The following is an 18,176-nucleotide window of genomic DNA, read 5'->3' as shown; positions in this document are numbered from 1 at the left end:
CCTGTTCGGTGTTAACTAATCATGCCCGATTTGTTGCAAACTTAACACAAGTCTAACAATGTATTACTAAACACTTTGATCTGCAGCCTGATGTAAAGTAAAGATCAATAGTGATCTAAATATCAAAGGAATCAGAATAAGTTTCGATCATGCCTTAAATGACCTCATATATATATATATATATATATATATATATATATATATATATGATCATTGGTTTCAACTATGCATTGATTCACTTACAACAATAAAATATATATATATATATATATATATATATATATATATATATATATATATATATATATATATATATATATATATATATATATATATATATATATATATAATAGTATGTGCATCATACATTTGTACATATATACATATGTATATATGCTGATCACAATTAATGTCAGACCGAAGCTACATGCTTTATCACTCCCTCTTAGCTAGGGAAGACAAAGTGCATGTATGTAAGTTCTGCTAATTTAAAATGATATCATCTAGATATATTTAAGAAAATCAAGTCTCATGATATTCTTTCCAGTTATGGTGTGTACACAGATATCAAGTCTCATGATATCTACCATAAAAGTTCATGGTATATCTATAGATATTATGTCACATAATATTCACCATGAGTTTCAACATATTGATCTTCAACAATTATCAAGTCACATGATATTCATCATGATAGTAATCTAATAACTAGAAAGTAGTCACCTTATATTATTAGAATCAACATTTCATTACGAAGATTGTCACATTTTAATAATGTACATAGGGTAGGCCCATAAGTCATAGAGTCACACACATGACAAAAGAGTTTACACTTTAAACATCTTTATTAAAATAATACAAATTTACAAAGTTGAGACTCAATCTCTTAAACTTACATTTCAACCATATTAAGTTTCTTTCTGAAATGATCAACCTTCACTTTAGGAAGAGCCTTGGTGAGAATGTCAGTTGTTTGATCACCTGTATTAATATATTCCAATTGAATAACTCTTCTTTCCACCATGTCTCTTACGTAGTGGTAATGAATTTCTATATGCTTGGATATATTAGGAAATATCCAGTTCATAGATAACTTGATACAACTTTGGTTATCACAGTGAATAGTGGTAGGTTTCATAAGCTCACAGAATAAGTTAGAAAGCAACTTCCGAAGCCACACTACTTCTCTAGCTCCCATTGCTGCTGCAATATACTCTGCCTCAGTAGAAATCTGAGCAATTGAAGCTTGCTTTTTGCAGATCCAAGAGATCATGATTGATCTTAAGCTGAAACAACATCCTAATGTGCTCTTGCGATCTTTTACACTTTTGGCCCAATCAAAATCATTATATCCTTGTAACTCCAAGCTTCTATTCTCATATTTAAGTTCATACCCAATAGTGCCTTGGAGATACCTTAATATATGCTTCAAAGCAACAAGATGAATTTCACGAGGTTCACACTTGAACTGATTTAATGAATTCACAGCATAGTAGATATCTAGTCGAGTATTTACGAGATACGTCAGAGACCCAATTATCTGTCTGTATAAAGTGGGATCAACTAGTTTGGATTCAACACTTGCTTCCTTTAGCTTGTGTAAGTTGGTTTCCATAGGTGTCGACATAGGTCGACAGTCCCACATTCCAAATCTTTTCAAAATATCAACAATATACTTCTTTTGATGCAAGAAGATATTCTCGGACTTATGACGAACTTTCAAACCAAGGAAGTAATGAAGAATTCTTAAGTTCTTCATTTCAAATTCAAAAGCCAAATCTTTCTTACACTGATTATTGAGACGTTCTTCCCTTATTTTCAGAAGGTCGTCAACATAAAGAATTAGAATCAACATATCACCTTTAGATACCTTAAAGTAAAGATTTGGATCAGCAACATTCTTGGTGAATCCAAGACTTGAAAGGTATTTATCAATCCTTTCATACCAGGCTCGAGGAGCCTATTTGAGTCCATAGAGCCCTCTTCGATTTACATACATAAGAGGTAGCATCATGAATCACAAATCCTTTTGGTTGTTCCAAGTATACTTCTTCCTCAATTGTTCCATTTAGAAAATGATTTTTTACATCCATTTGAAGGATTTTCCAACCTCTGGCTACTGCAATGGCTAGTACAGCTCTAATTGAGGTATACTTGGCCACTGGTGCAAAAGTTTCTTCAAAGTCGATTCCTTCCTTTTGAGAAAATCCTCTAGCCACAAAACGAGCTATATGTTTTTCAATGCTACCATCTGCAGCATACTTAACTTTGAAGAGCCATTTGGAAGAAACAACAGATTTTCCTTTAGGTCTTGGAACTATATCCCAAACATCATTTTTTAATATTGACTAATATTCTTCTAACATTGCATCTTTCCAAGCTTGATGTTTAAGTGCTTCTGAAGCATTTGAAGGTTCAGGATTTGGACTCTCACACATGAATGCATTGTATGTTAATTCTCAAGGTCTTTTGCTTTCTCTGAAAGTCCCTAAAGGTGCTGCAAATTGATCTCCTCTTGCCCAAAGTGGCCTTCTAGAATTACTAGGACTCTCTTCTTGAGTTCCAGGAAAAATCTCAGTTTATTTGACGTCTCCTCAGGGTACTCCCTTTGAATCTCAGGAGCAGGAGTCTCTTATCGGGAACAAGATAAATCATCTGAATCTAGTTCATTTGAAGTTTTGGCTCTTTTAAAAACAATATCTTCTTCATAGATGACATCTCTGCTGAGTTCTAATTGTTTCTGTCCAGGCAATATCTTCTTCAAAGATGACATCTCTGCTGAGTTCTAATTGTTTTTGTCCAGGTATATAGATTCTGTGTCCTTTTACTCTTTCACTAAAACCAATAAGAATTCCTTTTCTTCCAATAGGTTCTAACTTTGTCCTTTTCTCTTTAGGTACATGAACATACACAGGACATCCAAATATCCTTAGATGACTAATGTTAGGTTTCTTTCCCGAAAATGCTTCTTCAGTAGTTTTGTTGTTCAAATATGAGTGAGGACATCTATTCTGAATATAGATTTCTGTATTAGATGCTTCAGCCCAAAATGACATGCTCAAGTTTTGATCGAAAATCATAGCGCTAGCAGCTTCTACAATAGTTTTGTTTTTCCTTTCAGTAACAAAATTTTAATCCCAGCAAGTTTGCAGAATTCTTTAAATATTTCAGAAGTGTATTCTTTCCCATTGTCTGTTCTTAGAATATTAATTTTCTTTTTTGAGGACTTTTTAGTGATAGTTTTGAATTCTTTAAACTTAGAAAGAATCTTTACAGATTTCTTTGCACTTAAGGAAGTATATTCATGTCTTCCTTGAAAAATCATCAACAAATATCACATAGTACAAGAACCCTCCTATGGATGGTGTAGATATGGGTCCACATAAGTCAGACTGCACTAGTTCTAACTTCTAACACATCTTTAATTTTGCTCAAACTATGAGGAAATGACTTTTTAGTGTTTTTCTCTATGGCACAACCTTTGCAGGTTTCATTGTGAATATGACTTAGTTTAGGCATTCCAGTTATCAACTTCTCTATAGATGTTAGAGCATAGAAGTTGATATGACCTAATCTTCTATGCCATATTTCATTTGAATCTGAAGACTCATGAACAAGTGCAAGATTTTTCTTAGTGCAAAGCTCATATAGTAGTCCTTGTCGTACTCCTATTGTTAGGGCCTTCTTTATAGTTGAATTCTTAGGCCATGCTAGTAACTTACCTTCCATGAATGCAATTCTATAACCATCATCTTCAAGTGTAGATATAGATATTAAATTCCTTTTAATACCTGGTACATAAAGAACTCCAGAAAGCTGAATAGAATTTCCGGATTTCAATTTGATGGTGCAAGTCCCAATTCCTTTACGAAATGTGCAGAATCATCACCAATTGTAACTTCTTCATTCTTTTCAATTTGCACGCTTTCTAGGTTATCCTGTTATCCAGTGATGTGTCTTGAAGATCCACTATCAATTATCCAAGTGTTGGCTTTGGTTGATATGTGACTAGAGAAGGCATCCTTCTCAGATTCACAATCTTCATTTGATTTATCAATTTTGGCAAATGACGCTTGAAGTTTAGATTGTTCAGGACAATTTAGTGCATAATGCCCATATTGATCACATTTGAAACATTGAGTTTTGGACAAGTCTTTCATCTGTTTTGACTGTCCTTTTCCATGAAAGTTTCTTTTCCTTTTGTTGTTCTTCTTTCCCTTCTTATGAGAGTTGGTGTTAAGAACTTGAATGTCTTTATCTAAGGTTTTATGTTTTCCTTTAATCATTAATCTCAATTCTTCTTGAAGGCAATCAGATCTCAATCGATGTAGTTTAGGGATTTTAGATCTTGCACTTATACCTTGTACAAAAGACCTCAAAAATTTGGTAGTCCTCCTAACGCTATTAGCAATAACTCTTGTTTGTCAATCTCATAATTAACAAAAGATAATTGATCTCCCAATTTTGTGATTCTCATGAAGAAGGCATTCACTATTTCTCCTTTATTCATAATGATATTATTCATTTGTCTTTTAAGGGCAAGTTTTTTGCCAGTGTTATTTACTCTGAATGCATTTTCAAGAGCTTTAAACATGCGATATACTATAGCATGGTTTGCCACAATTGGCACTATGTGATCTCGAACTGCATCCACGATTATCTTCATGGCTTTCTTATTATTTTCTATCATTTCAGTTTTCTTTGGATCATCTTTAGGTTCTCCTTTTTCTTCTCTTACAAAATATTCCGATTTGTTTTCTTTTAATAACATTGTTATACAAAGTTTTCAGGATTCCAAGTTATTAGCGCTTGTAAGGTGGTGTTTGAATCTTAACATATTTATCATCTTGCAGAGAAATGAGAGACTGCAATTTAATGTGAAATCTGATCTCTTAAACTTAATGAGATCTCTCTTTAACAAGACTCTAATACCATGTAAAGTTTCTTACTAGATTTCAAATTCATGGCTTGCTGATGCACAATTTTATTGCAAGAATGAACACTGTTGACAAAGGATAGATTTGCTCCAGAATTTGTAGAAGTTAGTATAGAGATAATAGAGATAATATAATATTCTTGAACTTGAAATGTCCTTCGATCCTTTGATGTGCTAGCATTAATTGATTTCGATGCCTTGTTTATTCGGGCAGATCAAGTATACATATCCCGTGGAAGGGTGTGGGGGTGAATGGTCATGTCTTCAAATGGAGACATGATTCAGAGACCTGGACATTCATCCTCACACTTGTTCGGTGTTAACTAATCATGCCCGATTTGTTGCAGACTTAACACAAGTCTAACAATGTATTACCAAACATTATGATCTGCAGCCCGATATAAATTAAAGATCGGTAGTGATATAAATATCAAAGGAATCAGAATAAGTTTCGATCATGCCTTAAATGATCTCAGTAAATATATATATGATCATTGGTTTCAACTGTGCATTGATTCACATGCATCAATAATATATATATATATATGCTGATCACAGTTAATTTCAGACCGAAGCTACATGCTTTAACAAAATTTTTATCCAGGTAACTTGGATCCTAATCGGGAATAGATATGGTAATTACTTGACCAATATGTTTGATAAGTCACCAATCTGCAATAAGGGATTAATCATTCTTTGATCATTACTCGATCTATATCATGACTTGATCAATATTAATGCATTTGATCATTACATGATCTTGGAAAGGGAAGAGCCAATAATGAAGAGTAGAATCTGCTAATGCAGATTACGATATACTTGGATCTGTTTCGATCTGATATAGATGCTAATCTATCTTCAAAATGATCATGCATATATAGAGTTCAGTTTGATACAAGAATGATATTGATTTCCAAAACATATGAAATAGTGATTCTAGTGAATACAAGAAATATGAATGTATGTATGTCAATGCATACATTGAACTGTCATACACACCCACACGCATATATATACAGAATCAAATCAATCATCATTCTTATATTTGATCGAAGCTACTATTTATTCAACAAATCCATTATGTCATCCATTCCAGGCAAAATACATCTATACCTCATTGTGATCTTGAATCAGTACACATTCACTATTCTCCATTCTTCTTACGTGTTAATGCTACAGGTTCTACACAAGGATTTAAACTTTCTCAGATCAGACCTTTCCTCAACAATTCTCACACTTGCCTATTCAATTCCTCATTCTTTGTTGGCGTCATCTGGTGTGGTGCTTTGTTTGGTAAACATTTTTTTGGAACTAGATTCATACAATGATTGATACCTTTAATAGAAGGTAATCCATTTGGCACATTATCTATGATGATGTCTTGAAATTTTGCTAGTAACTCTGTTATTTCCTCAGGATGTCCCTTTGTCACACCCAATCAAGTTTCTTTGGAATCAATGCATAACATGCACTTTCCTTGTACCATCCAAACCAAACAAATCCTCACTATGGTACAATTTTCATTCTTAGGATCTCCAATCAAATGTAACTATACTTGTTTTTATCCCATTAGCTACTATAGTATATCTATACAATCTACCATCATGGATAGCTTTTCTATCACACTGTCAAGGTCTATCCAACAAGGTATGACAACAATCCATCATTATAATATCACAAAGAACTACAGCATGATAGTATCCAATCTTAAATTGCACAACACATTGCTCACTTACCAGTGCCTTATGATCATCCCTTGTCCATGCAATTTGATATGGCTTTGGATTTTTCATCCTTGTTAACTGCAACTTGGTAACCAATTCCTCTAATGCTAGATTATCTGAACTCCCACTGTCATTGATGATCTTGTAACATTTTCCTGTAACTTTACATCTGGCTTTTTACAAACTTTTCCTCATGAGGTTCTTTACAAACTTTCCTCATCAGGTTCTTTTACAAACTTTACATCTGGCTTTTTACAAACTTTTCCTGCAACTTCTTGATCAAGTTTCTCATTGCATAATGTTCTTCTAATCATCAGGGCTTCTCCATCTTGTAGTTGATTATCAGATTCAGGTGATTCTTTCTCCATAAATGCATTTTTGTTGTAGCTGCAAGTCTTTTTGCTTGAATCATCATGTGTGCACTCAAATGCTCTACACTCATCTCCACATTTGATATAGGTGTCTTTGAACAAATTCCTATCTACTACCTCTAGGGTAACCTCCTCTTGTCCAAATTTGATCTCCAACTTATAGAGTATTTCGGTATACTCCTTCACAAAAGACTCATTTTTCTTTAAAGTTTGCATCTTCCTCAACTAACTAACTTGATAACCACCAAGCAAGAATTTACCCTTCAACTTATTCACCATCTTATCCTAAGACTTGATCTTCTATCGATTTGCAAATATTCCGACAATAATGATGCATGCCCTTTTAATTTGGTACTAGCAATTTTCACCTTCTTATCCACATTTGTACTCTCATACTCTCATACATCTTTGTAGTAATCCAATCATTCAATTCATTTGAATCTAGCATACCATCATAATTTCGTAATTGAAATGTGGTCTTGCATTAACTCTAGTCAGGGTTCTTAGACATCTTTCATCTCCTTGGTCAAGTACAGGTGCAGCATTTCCTGCAACAACTTCCTCAGTTTCCTCACCACTCACATCTTCAATAGGTCTTCCTCTTCTTTGGGCAGTTTCTATTGCTTCAAGTCTAGCTGTAATTTGCCTTACCATATCCATTAATGCTGGATCTGCATTTCTCTTTCCTCAAACCATCCCTTCAACCCTCTACAATTGTAGGTCAGATCTCAACTCTGCCACCCTACAACCAACCTCAATTAGGGCTTCACAACTTCAAATTCGCAACACAAGTTCATGCCGAACACAACTTTGCTCTAAGACCAGTTGATGCAGTCCCCTATTGGAGAGACCTCAAAGAGATCAGTCCAATTGTGCAGCTAAACACAACAAAAAACAAAAATTATTTAGAGAGAACCAAGTGATATCAACATTCATTCACAAAAAAATCAGAGGTATAAAGGTTTGACAATTGGCCTTCTTACATGTTAGGCTCATGCATGCTTGCTTGCCTACAATATTTGGTCAGAGACTTCAGATCCGCTTCTAAAGAACTAAATTCCTTATTGAGGAACCGATACCCCTTAAGATACATTACATTACAATATGAATATATAGACATCGTGACATGCGGGTTGGCCTTAAGATTCAAAACATTTCCCAAGAACAGGAACATACTACAACAAAGTAGGTCCGGCCCCAAATCATAAGAAACGAGTGACACAACATGTTTGAAAGCTTGCAGTTCCAGATTAGGCCCTCACATGATGTAAGAACTTAGCTGAATGTGCTGGCGAAGATCCATGATTGTAGATTTCCATCACAAGATCGCAATCCACCAACAGTCATGAAAAATGGTAAGAACATGTTACCCAAGAGGGGACAATCACAACTCGAGCAACAAAAACCCAAGCAAGATGTGAACCTAGGTATAAGAACCGGACTAAGTCTCGATCATACTGCGGACATTGCAAGTTCTGACTCATACAAATCAAAAATCGTGAAAATGATCAATAGACTAGAAGAGACATGCAAAAATGGAAACTAAACACATCATATTTTTTATTTGATGCAAATTAAGCTCTAAAAATATTTGAGGTTTAGCACCAGGACAATAATTTTGTTGCTGATTTTAAACCATCATATTTTTTTCTGGCAGCACTGTATTTAGCTCAAAAAACTACCTTTTTCACAGGTGACTTGTAATCATTGAAGATGTACAAGTTTCTTTTTGATCAAATGAACCGCAAGGTAATGACAGAAAGGCTGCAAATATTTCTGTTTTAAAAAGGTAGCTTAAACCAATTGGTAGTTGCTTAACTGTCTGTAAAATTGTCCTCATGTAGAAGCCAACAACAAGTGATGCTGCCAAATTTGGCTTCTATTGTTCAAAGGACCTTCTAGAAACAGTTGTATGGATGTTTCCCCTTACTTTTGTAAAGTGAACTTTGTTTAGGGCCAAGTCCTGATCTATCCTGAAGATATGTTTTTGAGGACACTTCATGCCACATAAATTCTGCGACCTTACCTTTGCTATGTCTGCCCTTTCCTTATCAAAATCATAGGTCCTTTACTTACGTGTAACTGTCTCTGTCCTGTCCTTATCAAAATCATAGGTCCTTTATGTACGCGTAACAAGTGTCATGTCCCCAGTCTGAGTAAAGTTCATGCAATGATGTGCAATCTAATACTTACTGTAGAGGCAATATTTAGTAAGGAATGAAATCAATTCAGTTCTAGTGGAAAATTTAGAGACCAGTAAGGCCAATGTGTGAGGATTTGTTGTCAACAATCACATCAACTTTACATTAAAGACATTGGGAGTACTGATTTTGAGGCCTCAGATGGTGTGTGGTATATTTTAGTTTGTTTAGCATTCAGGCACTAGACAAATGAATTAATTAAGGGATTTGATATTTACGAAACTGACAATCATTGTTTTTTGTTTGTAGGACAAAAATGACTTTGAACTTTCAACATTGCCAGCTTTGGTTCCCGTGTTGTCCTCAGCAGCAGGTGAAACACTGTTGCTCCTGGTGAAACATGCTGAACTAATTATCAATAAGGTACATGGACAGTGCCAATTATTGATTACTGGTTTTATCTTTCTATACATAGTTATGATTAATCCTTGTGGCTTTGTTTGATTGATTTCTTTGACATTTCAATTAATGTTTACTTTCGTTAGTTTCATTGATTTTTTTGACATTTCAGTTAATCTTTACTTTGCCTTTGTTTTTTAGCCATGTTTATGTTTGACTTTTAAATAGGACGTCTCATATGGACCTCATATATTGTTAAATGTCATATATCCAATGGATTCAATTTTACCAACAATTATGTTATTGCAGGCCAGTCAAGAGCACTTGATAGCACATGTACTTCCATTGCTAGTTCGAGCTTATGATGACCCCGATGTTCGAATACAAGAAGAAGTTCTACGACGGACAATCCCCTTGGCTAAACAGCTCGATTTTCAGGTTACTGGTTTGGCATACCACTGGCTCTTTCTAGTCACAGTTTGGGGCTGTTTAATTGTTAGAGAGCATGCCTTTTTATATTATATAGTGAGTCAGTTACATTTACTGATATGATTGCTTGCATTCCATCTATTAAGGAACTTAGCAAATTAATCTGATAACATGTAATTTTGAGCACCAACATGCAGAGAATCAACATTTATTCTAAAAACATCCATTCTGGTAATATCACGAGCAACCAATACATATCTCAGCATTTAAATTTCTCCAAAGAAAGGAGATTCTAACATGCCTAGTAGAATCACAGATGTCTTCCTTACAGTGCCAAATGATCAACGCAGTTATCTGTTGAGGGTTTCCAACAAAAGTTGTCATTTATTAGGTGTAATCTAAATTTGGAATGGACTTGACAATATGACACCCTAATTTGCAAACAAAATAAAAAAAAAATACAATGCAGCGAGTCAGATTTTATTTGGTTATTTTGTAGCAAGTAATTGTTTAAAGCTAACTTACCTGGTATGCCTTGTTAAATATTAACATGATATTCATACTGGTCTGAGAAGTGCAGACCACACCGTAATCTTCTCCCATTATATCATAGAAAGCATATATATACACTAGACTTGGCATTAGAATGGGTGGCGATCCTCGGGAGAAATTATATTTTGTACTAACTATAACAAATTGTTATGTTAGTTAAACATTGTATTATTTCCTTCTAGGCACTGATTTCTACAAGTGGTGTTTGGGCCGACCCCTTTGGTCTTGATATAAAGGGTAGGTTTTATTGTAGTTTGAGGACTCATAATAAACACAAGTCTGCTCCCTCAAGCAATCATACCTATACGAATATATTGCAGATATAAATCAAATTCAGATCAGAGTTGAAGGTGATAACTTGTACTGACCCGAACCAACACTATTATGTTTGAACCAGATTTTTCTGTTTTCCCTTAATGCTAATCCCAGAATATAAACCTTCTAATCAAATAACCAGCAAAGGTGAACAACAGATGATAACCCGGAAAGATATTTCTGCAACTCTTAAATATAATATTCAAAAATACATACACATGAAGAAGAAACACGAACAACAAATAAGGGCCAGAACTCACTCCAATCACTCTGTCTTCTTCAAAATGGCATTAAAAGTGCGAGCATATGAAAATGCAATACAAATGAAAGTACCAAAATAGTAACTTTCCCACAATTCGGAAGGCGTGGTTGCATTAGATATCATCAATACCATAACCAACAACTTCTAGATAACTCCTAAAACATTATTGTATTATACAACAACAATACAATAACCAGCAAACTATAAATCCAATCTTAAACACAATTTTACGATTAGATTGGAAACTTAAGAGAAGAACCTGTACGCACAATCGAGACACGTGAATTGATATCTCCACTGGCAATGGGTTTGCGTCCACTGCTTGCCTGCACGAGGGCCTACGTCCTCACACGGCTGAAAACTGAAGCTTTCTGAATGACTCTCACAAGAGAGAACTGAAAATCTGAATAGTAAATCAAGCATACCCAAAAGAATGAGCCTCATCCCCTTTTATCTTCACAACGGTGACTCTTCAACTTCTCCCTGATAAGTCGTCTTATTCCTCCTCGTCCTCTTGTGACCACATGGGATATTAATTTGACCTTTAATACTAAATCTCCAGGTAACATAGTCAAATTTAATATTGAGAATTCGTTCTTCCTTAATAATTCTAATGTCCCCAAAGAAGGGACATTACAAATCTCCCCTCCTTGAGATTGCTTGCCTTCAAGCAATATGTACTTGGATCCCATATAAATATGTAGTTAATCCAATAGCCCAAACTGACAACAAACTTGGTCAAACTATGAAGCACGGTTCCACTCTGCAAAATACTTGTCAACCGAATTCCTGGATCCCATATTAATCTTTGAAGAAATGTTGTGCCTATAAACTGATCAACGCTGATCATCATCATAATCAACCTCAAACTGAATAGGATCACAATAAAATCCTCATCCAACCAAAAATACAACCTGCCAACACTTGGATCCCAAACTCTGTTATGCTGCCTCGATGTTATGATGATATAGAAATATATCCAGGGTCCATGTATAATCCAGAAGAATGTGAAGACCTGACTTAGATGGATGATGTAAGAAATGAACTGCTCAAAAATTGAAAACACCATCCCATGGACATCAGAATTCATATTGTCAGCATAAACTTGGAGAATTCCCCAGCATATAGGAGCTAAGAATATGAAGAATGGTAAGAATCTACCCACAAATCTCACATAAATATTTCACCGACAACTGTTCGAAGGCTGATGAAGAAAATTCACCCAACTTCTGAATGGGGTGAAATTGGAAAATGTGTTGGGGCTGACCCAAAGATAAACCATAGAAGTTGATTCATCATTTCCTTGCTGAGAATCGGATTCACTGCTAGAATTTGAGCCAAGGTCCCAAAGTCTGAAATCAAACTCTTCCTCTTCATGGTGAACAAGAGATAATTCCTCATTTAACATAAACAAAGGATTGTCGGATGTCCAATCAGCACCAATTTCAAACAAAGGGTTGACAATAAGCTGAAAGTCTTTTGAAGTTTTGCTACTTAACCGTTTGGGACAGCTATCCAAGTCATACATCTGCTGAATGCTCTCAAGTTCGTCAGTGACGTCTTGGAAGAACTCTTGCCTCACTTTCTTCTCCTACTCTTGAGAGTGATTCATGATCCAAATCTGATTTTCTACCTCCTGAAGAGAAAATCATGCATCATCTAATGCCTCATGAGTATCTTTGAGCTCCCTTTTGAGCTCCATAATCTTTTCTTTATCTAGCTGACCAACATGAATTTCAGCAACCTTAAGAATGTTATCCCTGTCGGAAAGCAAATGCAAATAATCTGATTTCATAGTCTCAAGAGCTGTTATGATCACCTGTAAATCAACAACAAACCAATCTCCTTCCACTCCCTTTTGAACCTTTTTGTATAGATCTTTCACCAATTTATGAGTGTTGTCGTAACGTACCAGAGAAATCACAACACTATTTTCATTGACCTTCAATTGACTCCTTAAGGCAAGCATTTCATGTTTGTTATTTCGAAGCGGTTCATTGTTTTGTAGGGTCTTCTCGATATGATCTTCTAATTTAATGTCATGGGCAACAGAATTAAAAGATTGATCATGCAAGGATTCCAACCAGCAATAATCTCGAGTACAACTGTCCTCATTTGCTTGTTTGTCAACACGCACCTCCATTTCACCAACATAAAAACTTGTGCCTCATGTAACATCTTTTACGTGGTTACTGGAAAGCTGTAAAACAATGGTAGTTGACTGCTCTTCTTCTTCAAAAAGCTCAATGGATGACCTTGATCTGTTGGACAATCATCATACATAGTTTTGCACTAGTCTTTTGCTAGAAAGTCCTGTGCTAATTCAAAATACTTCCTTTTTGCCGTGTGAGTCCTATTTTGGTGCTCTAAATGAAATTCCATGTAATCATTGAATGATAACTCATTCTGAATTCTGGTAGGAAGTTCTTTATACTCTCCATAAATGTCAAGGATTTCTGCTCTCATGTCGGCTTTAGACTTCTGGGCTAACTGTTCTTGTAGTTCCATAGTATCTCTTAAGATTTTACCCCCAAAATTCCTTTATTTGTATCAAAATGGATGCCCCTTGGAATTGAGAGAAATCGGTGTACAGAGATTTTTAACAATGCTGCTGTAGCATATTGGAGAATACCTTACCCAAACAATGTCCTGTGTGTTTGGCCCAAGTTTGCCTGCTACTTTGAAAAACTGTTACCACTTTTCCAAAGCTGGTTTTCCTGAATATTATCCAACCCATTCCATTGGTCCGACAATTTTTTATTTATTTATTTTCTCTTTCAGTTTGTATTCTGTGGTTTGTTCCTTGAGCTATATTCCTTCCACAATTTTAGCTACTTAGCTTGTTGTATTGAAGCTAATATCTCAATGCAAGGGATATTATTCATGTAACTTTCAGAATGCACAAACAATCTCCAGCATTCAAACAGTGCCGGTTGTTTGATAGTAACATCGAATTAGGAAAATAGTACAACACCTGGCTTCAGCGAACAACCACCATTTCCAACACTCTTGTTACTGACCGCTACCTTCCTAACTTCTCGACTTCATTCTTCCCTGGGATTGTCAAGGCAATGGTACTGCCCAGACTTTTCAAACTTTATTAAGAGCCTAGTACTAAGTTTATCAGAAACCTTGAATTCACTACTTATCTTCTCAGCTGCTCGATGATTGCCTAGTACAATACATGTCCGGATTGTGTCATTAACACTTGAGTCAACAAATATAGATTGTTTGGTGGTTGCTTCTAGCTCACGTTGTTGCTTGAGCAATTTAGCATGTTCTTCTGCCACCTTTGATTCAATGGCTTGCTCCTTGGTCTCTGAGAAAAGTTTGTGCACTTGCTCAATAAGCGCAATGCGAGGACCTTGAGGAGAACCCTTTTGTGCCAAGGACTCTTAGTATATTCCCATGATTTCTTCCATAGCAAGGAGGCTTACTCCTATATCAAAGGTTTGAATAGCTTACTGCAGCCGCACTTTCTAATGTCAAAACTACTGCTCCCAGTATTGGCGTCTTCCTTCAATTCTTATTCCCGTTTTCTTTTCACATGCTATGCATTGTATTCTGCAAGCCTTCCAATCCTTTGTCGTTATAACACTGAACAACTCTCCTCCAGTCATGAAATTCCGAATAAGTTGTTAAGCCGCTTGTAACTCCACAATTATTCAAAATTTGTCTTCACTCGATTCTGTTTCGCTGGGACACTTGTCGATAATATTCAAAGGCGTTAATACACGTTATAACAGAAATTTTTGTCGTCTGATAGCTAAACAGGTGTTCACAAGATGATTAATATTTTGCTCAAACCGCAGATTACTCCGCGTCTTCCCTGGAATTACAGATTCCAACAATTTGCTCCAATGGATTCATTATCAAGAACTATTCCTACCATCAACGCTGGCTTCAGGAGATGGAGTTGTAACATTTAAAGAACCTTGTCCCGAAATGAACGGTCGCCATCATTCCCCAACAACTGAACCGACCAATTATCTTTGCACGCAAATCTCATCGAGATAGAAAGGATCGTCTTAGGCTGAACTAGTAATGCGCTGGGAACAACTCTCTCCTTGACTTGGAATGAAAGACCTCTGCTGTCGAATACTCCTGAGTGCCATGGTGACACTTATTGTTCTTTGTTACTCCACTCTGTCATCCTACCACCAAAACACGAGACAAAATACTCCAGAACAAGCAAATCACCGCCAAAGGCACAACAACATCTGACTCCAGCTTTTTGCGGCTCTATTGATGGAATTCAGCTTCATTCCATGCTCACGACTAGTCACCATATACCATTGTTAGTTGCGTTGGAGGATACCATAGTGCAAGTTGATTCTGTGTTGCTGTGTTTTAATTTGATAGACTTGATGTATAGATGAGCTGTAACGGTTGCTACCAAATGGTGAAGTAATGATCCACCTCACAGACGTGACGGTTCCTCTGAACCTATTTGTTCGAGTTTAACGGCAGTTGAGTGTAAGAGCACCTTCTAGCTGCCCGCCAATTTTGCACTTGAAGACAAAAGATTTTGAGTATAAATCTTTATCTTGGCCAACGTTTCTAATAACGCAACCCAAGCTGATATAACCTTTTCATGGTATTAACTAAGTTTCCTCCAGTTGTCGTAATCTTTATTCACCACACCCTCTCCTACTCCAATTTCGGCACCTGTCCTCTACGCATTCTAAAACGGAAAAAGCGTTACAAAATGGCGTCCCATATGATTTCTCCAGAATCTCTGCTGTGTAGAACACGGGCTTGCCCACGTAGACGGCTCTAATAGCAACTGGAATGGTGACCCTTCTGTCTGCTGGTTCATGTTCTTTTACTGTAATGTGTGGGTGCCTTCCACGTTATTCACTCTGGAACATTTGCATCCAATACTAGCTCCTTTAACAAGTAAATGCAGATGCAGGTTCAGCAAGGTCAAGATCCAACTGAAGACACAGCTCGCACGATTCTAGCAATAGCCTGTAGTAGATGTACATATTATACTTAATCACTCCCCTACATATTGTTGGCACTTCCATCTTGAACCATAATAGTGTTGTCCTTGTCTAATATTCAGTTCAAACGAAAGTCAGATAATCCTCCAGTAGATAGATTACATCAACAAATGACCATTCCACTAAAAACATAGACAGCAGATACAGTGTATTCAACTAAGATCAATTTACTTTCTCCACCAACTGCACAACACAATGTATAGTTCAGGAACATAAAAACTTTTGTATTCTCAGCTCGCCCTTAGCTCTTGTTTTATGCTCACCCAATGTTCATGTATTTGGTTTTCAGTCGAGCTATTTTTACTGCTACAGACTTCAAGGCCTCTTTCCACATTGCTCCTATTACCAACGTTTTGAATTTCAAATTGTGCCCTGTTATCTTCGGCTGCTACAACTTATGTATCTCCTTTCACGAGTGTCCCATGAGGAACTGTGCTTTTCAGGGATGATGCATCCAATTTGAATTCAGCAAGAAGCCTCCTTACTGATGGACCAAATCTATGAGTCTGCCATTGTGGTACTCTATCAAGTGCTATCTTTTGTCCAGTTGCATCTTTCTTTACTTTTTGAAAAGAAGACTGGTTGGCTAAACCATTTGCAAATTTGGGAATGTCATATGGATTTTCAACAATTATGGCAAGAGGTCTCCCAACTGATACATCTGTGAACCAGCGGGTATTAGTATTTTAGCCAAGTACCAGCGTTATTGAACCTTACAGGCTGGCAAGATCTTTGGCTCTGATACCACTGTACTGACCCGAACCAGCACTATTATGTTTGAACCAGATTTTTTCTGTTTTCCCTTAATGCTAACCCCAGAATATAAACCTTATAATCAAATAACCAGCAAAGGTGAACAACAGATGATAACCCCGAAAGATATTTCTGCAACTCTTAAATATTATATTCAAAAATACATACGCATGAAGAAGAAACACGAACAACAAATAAGGGCCAGAACTCACTCCAATCACTCTGTCTTCTTCAAAATGGCATTAAAAGTGTGAGCATATGAAAATGCAGTACAAATGAAAGTAACAAAATAGTAACTTTCCCACAATTCGGAAGGCATGGTTGCATTAGATATCATCAATACCATAACCAGCAACTTCTAGATAACTCCTAAAACGTTATTTTATTATACAACAGCAATACAATAACCAACAAACTATAAATCCAATCTTAAACACAGCTTTACAGTCAGATTGGAAACTTAAGAGAAGAATCTTTAAGCACAACCGAGACACCTGAATTGATATCTCCACTGGCAATCGATTTGCGTCCGCTGCTTGCCTGCACGAGGGGCTACGTCTTCACATGGCTAAAAGCTGAAGCTTTATGAATGACTCTCACAAGAGAGAACTGAAAATCTGAATAGTAAATCAACCATACCCAAAAGAATGAGCCTCATCCCCTTTTATCTTCACAACAGTGACTCTTCAACTTCTCCCTGATAAGTCGTCTTATTCCTCGTCGTCCTCTTGTAACCACATGGGATATTGATTTTGACCTTTAATAACAAATCTCCAGGTAACATAGTCAAATTTAATATTGAGAATTCATTCTTTCTTAATAATTCTAATGTCCCCAAAGAAGGGACATTACATAACTCCTACCTTCAGAACATTAAGATGATCATCTTCAGCAATTCAAAGGATATTATAGAAGTCTGACTTTTAGTACAAAATTTGCAAAATTTTTACATGGTATCAGAGCTCTGGTAGTCGAACCTAGGCTCTGCAAATTAAGTAATCAGACCTTATATATATCTAGCATTATTCTCCTATCTTTAATGTCATACACAATCAGACCCGAGGACAGGTTTGATAGGAAATAACACTTTGATACTTGAAAATTCAGAATCATGATGATTCTTGAAAAAAATGATGTAAAACAATTTGTTGAATCAGCATCTAGACAACCTACAGTTGAACCTCATAAATCCTTTTGGATTAAAGGAACTAGAAAAGCTATCCAGATCATATTAGATGGAGTGAAAAATGATATTGTACCTATGCTAACAAAACATCAAACAACATTT

At 36.0% G+C, this 18,176-nt stretch overlaps 1 protein-coding gene across 2 annotated transcripts in view; it reads left to right on the top strand.

The window, feature by feature from the left end:
• Positions 1-18,176, top strand: part of LOC149550537 (SCY1-like protein 2 A) — a 95,284-nt gene that overhangs the window by 67,772 nt on the left and 9,336 nt on the right. For both annotated transcript variants that reach the window (XR_016354217.1, XM_089793540.1), the window contains exons 9-10: positions 9,482-9,595; positions 9,881-10,009. Coding sequence is in view for 1 of the 2 variants with exons in the window: in XM_089793540.1 (XP_089649666.1) it covers positions 9,482-9,595; positions 9,881-10,009 (243 nt within the window). In the remaining variant the exon portion in view is untranslated. The remainder of the gene's footprint in view (positions 1-9,481; positions 9,596-9,880; positions 10,010-18,176) is intronic.

Source organism: Cupressus sempervirens, chromosome 7 (assembly GCF_028749045.1).
Source record: "Cupressus sempervirens isolate cs-2001-9-10 chromosome 7, ASM2874904v1, whole genome shotgun sequence".
Taxonomy (NCBI): domain Eukaryota; kingdom Viridiplantae; phylum Streptophyta; class Pinopsida; order Cupressales; family Cupressaceae; genus Cupressus; species Cupressus sempervirens.
Note: the sequence above shows the minus strand (reverse complement) of the source record. Positions and strands in the feature narration are given on the sequence as shown.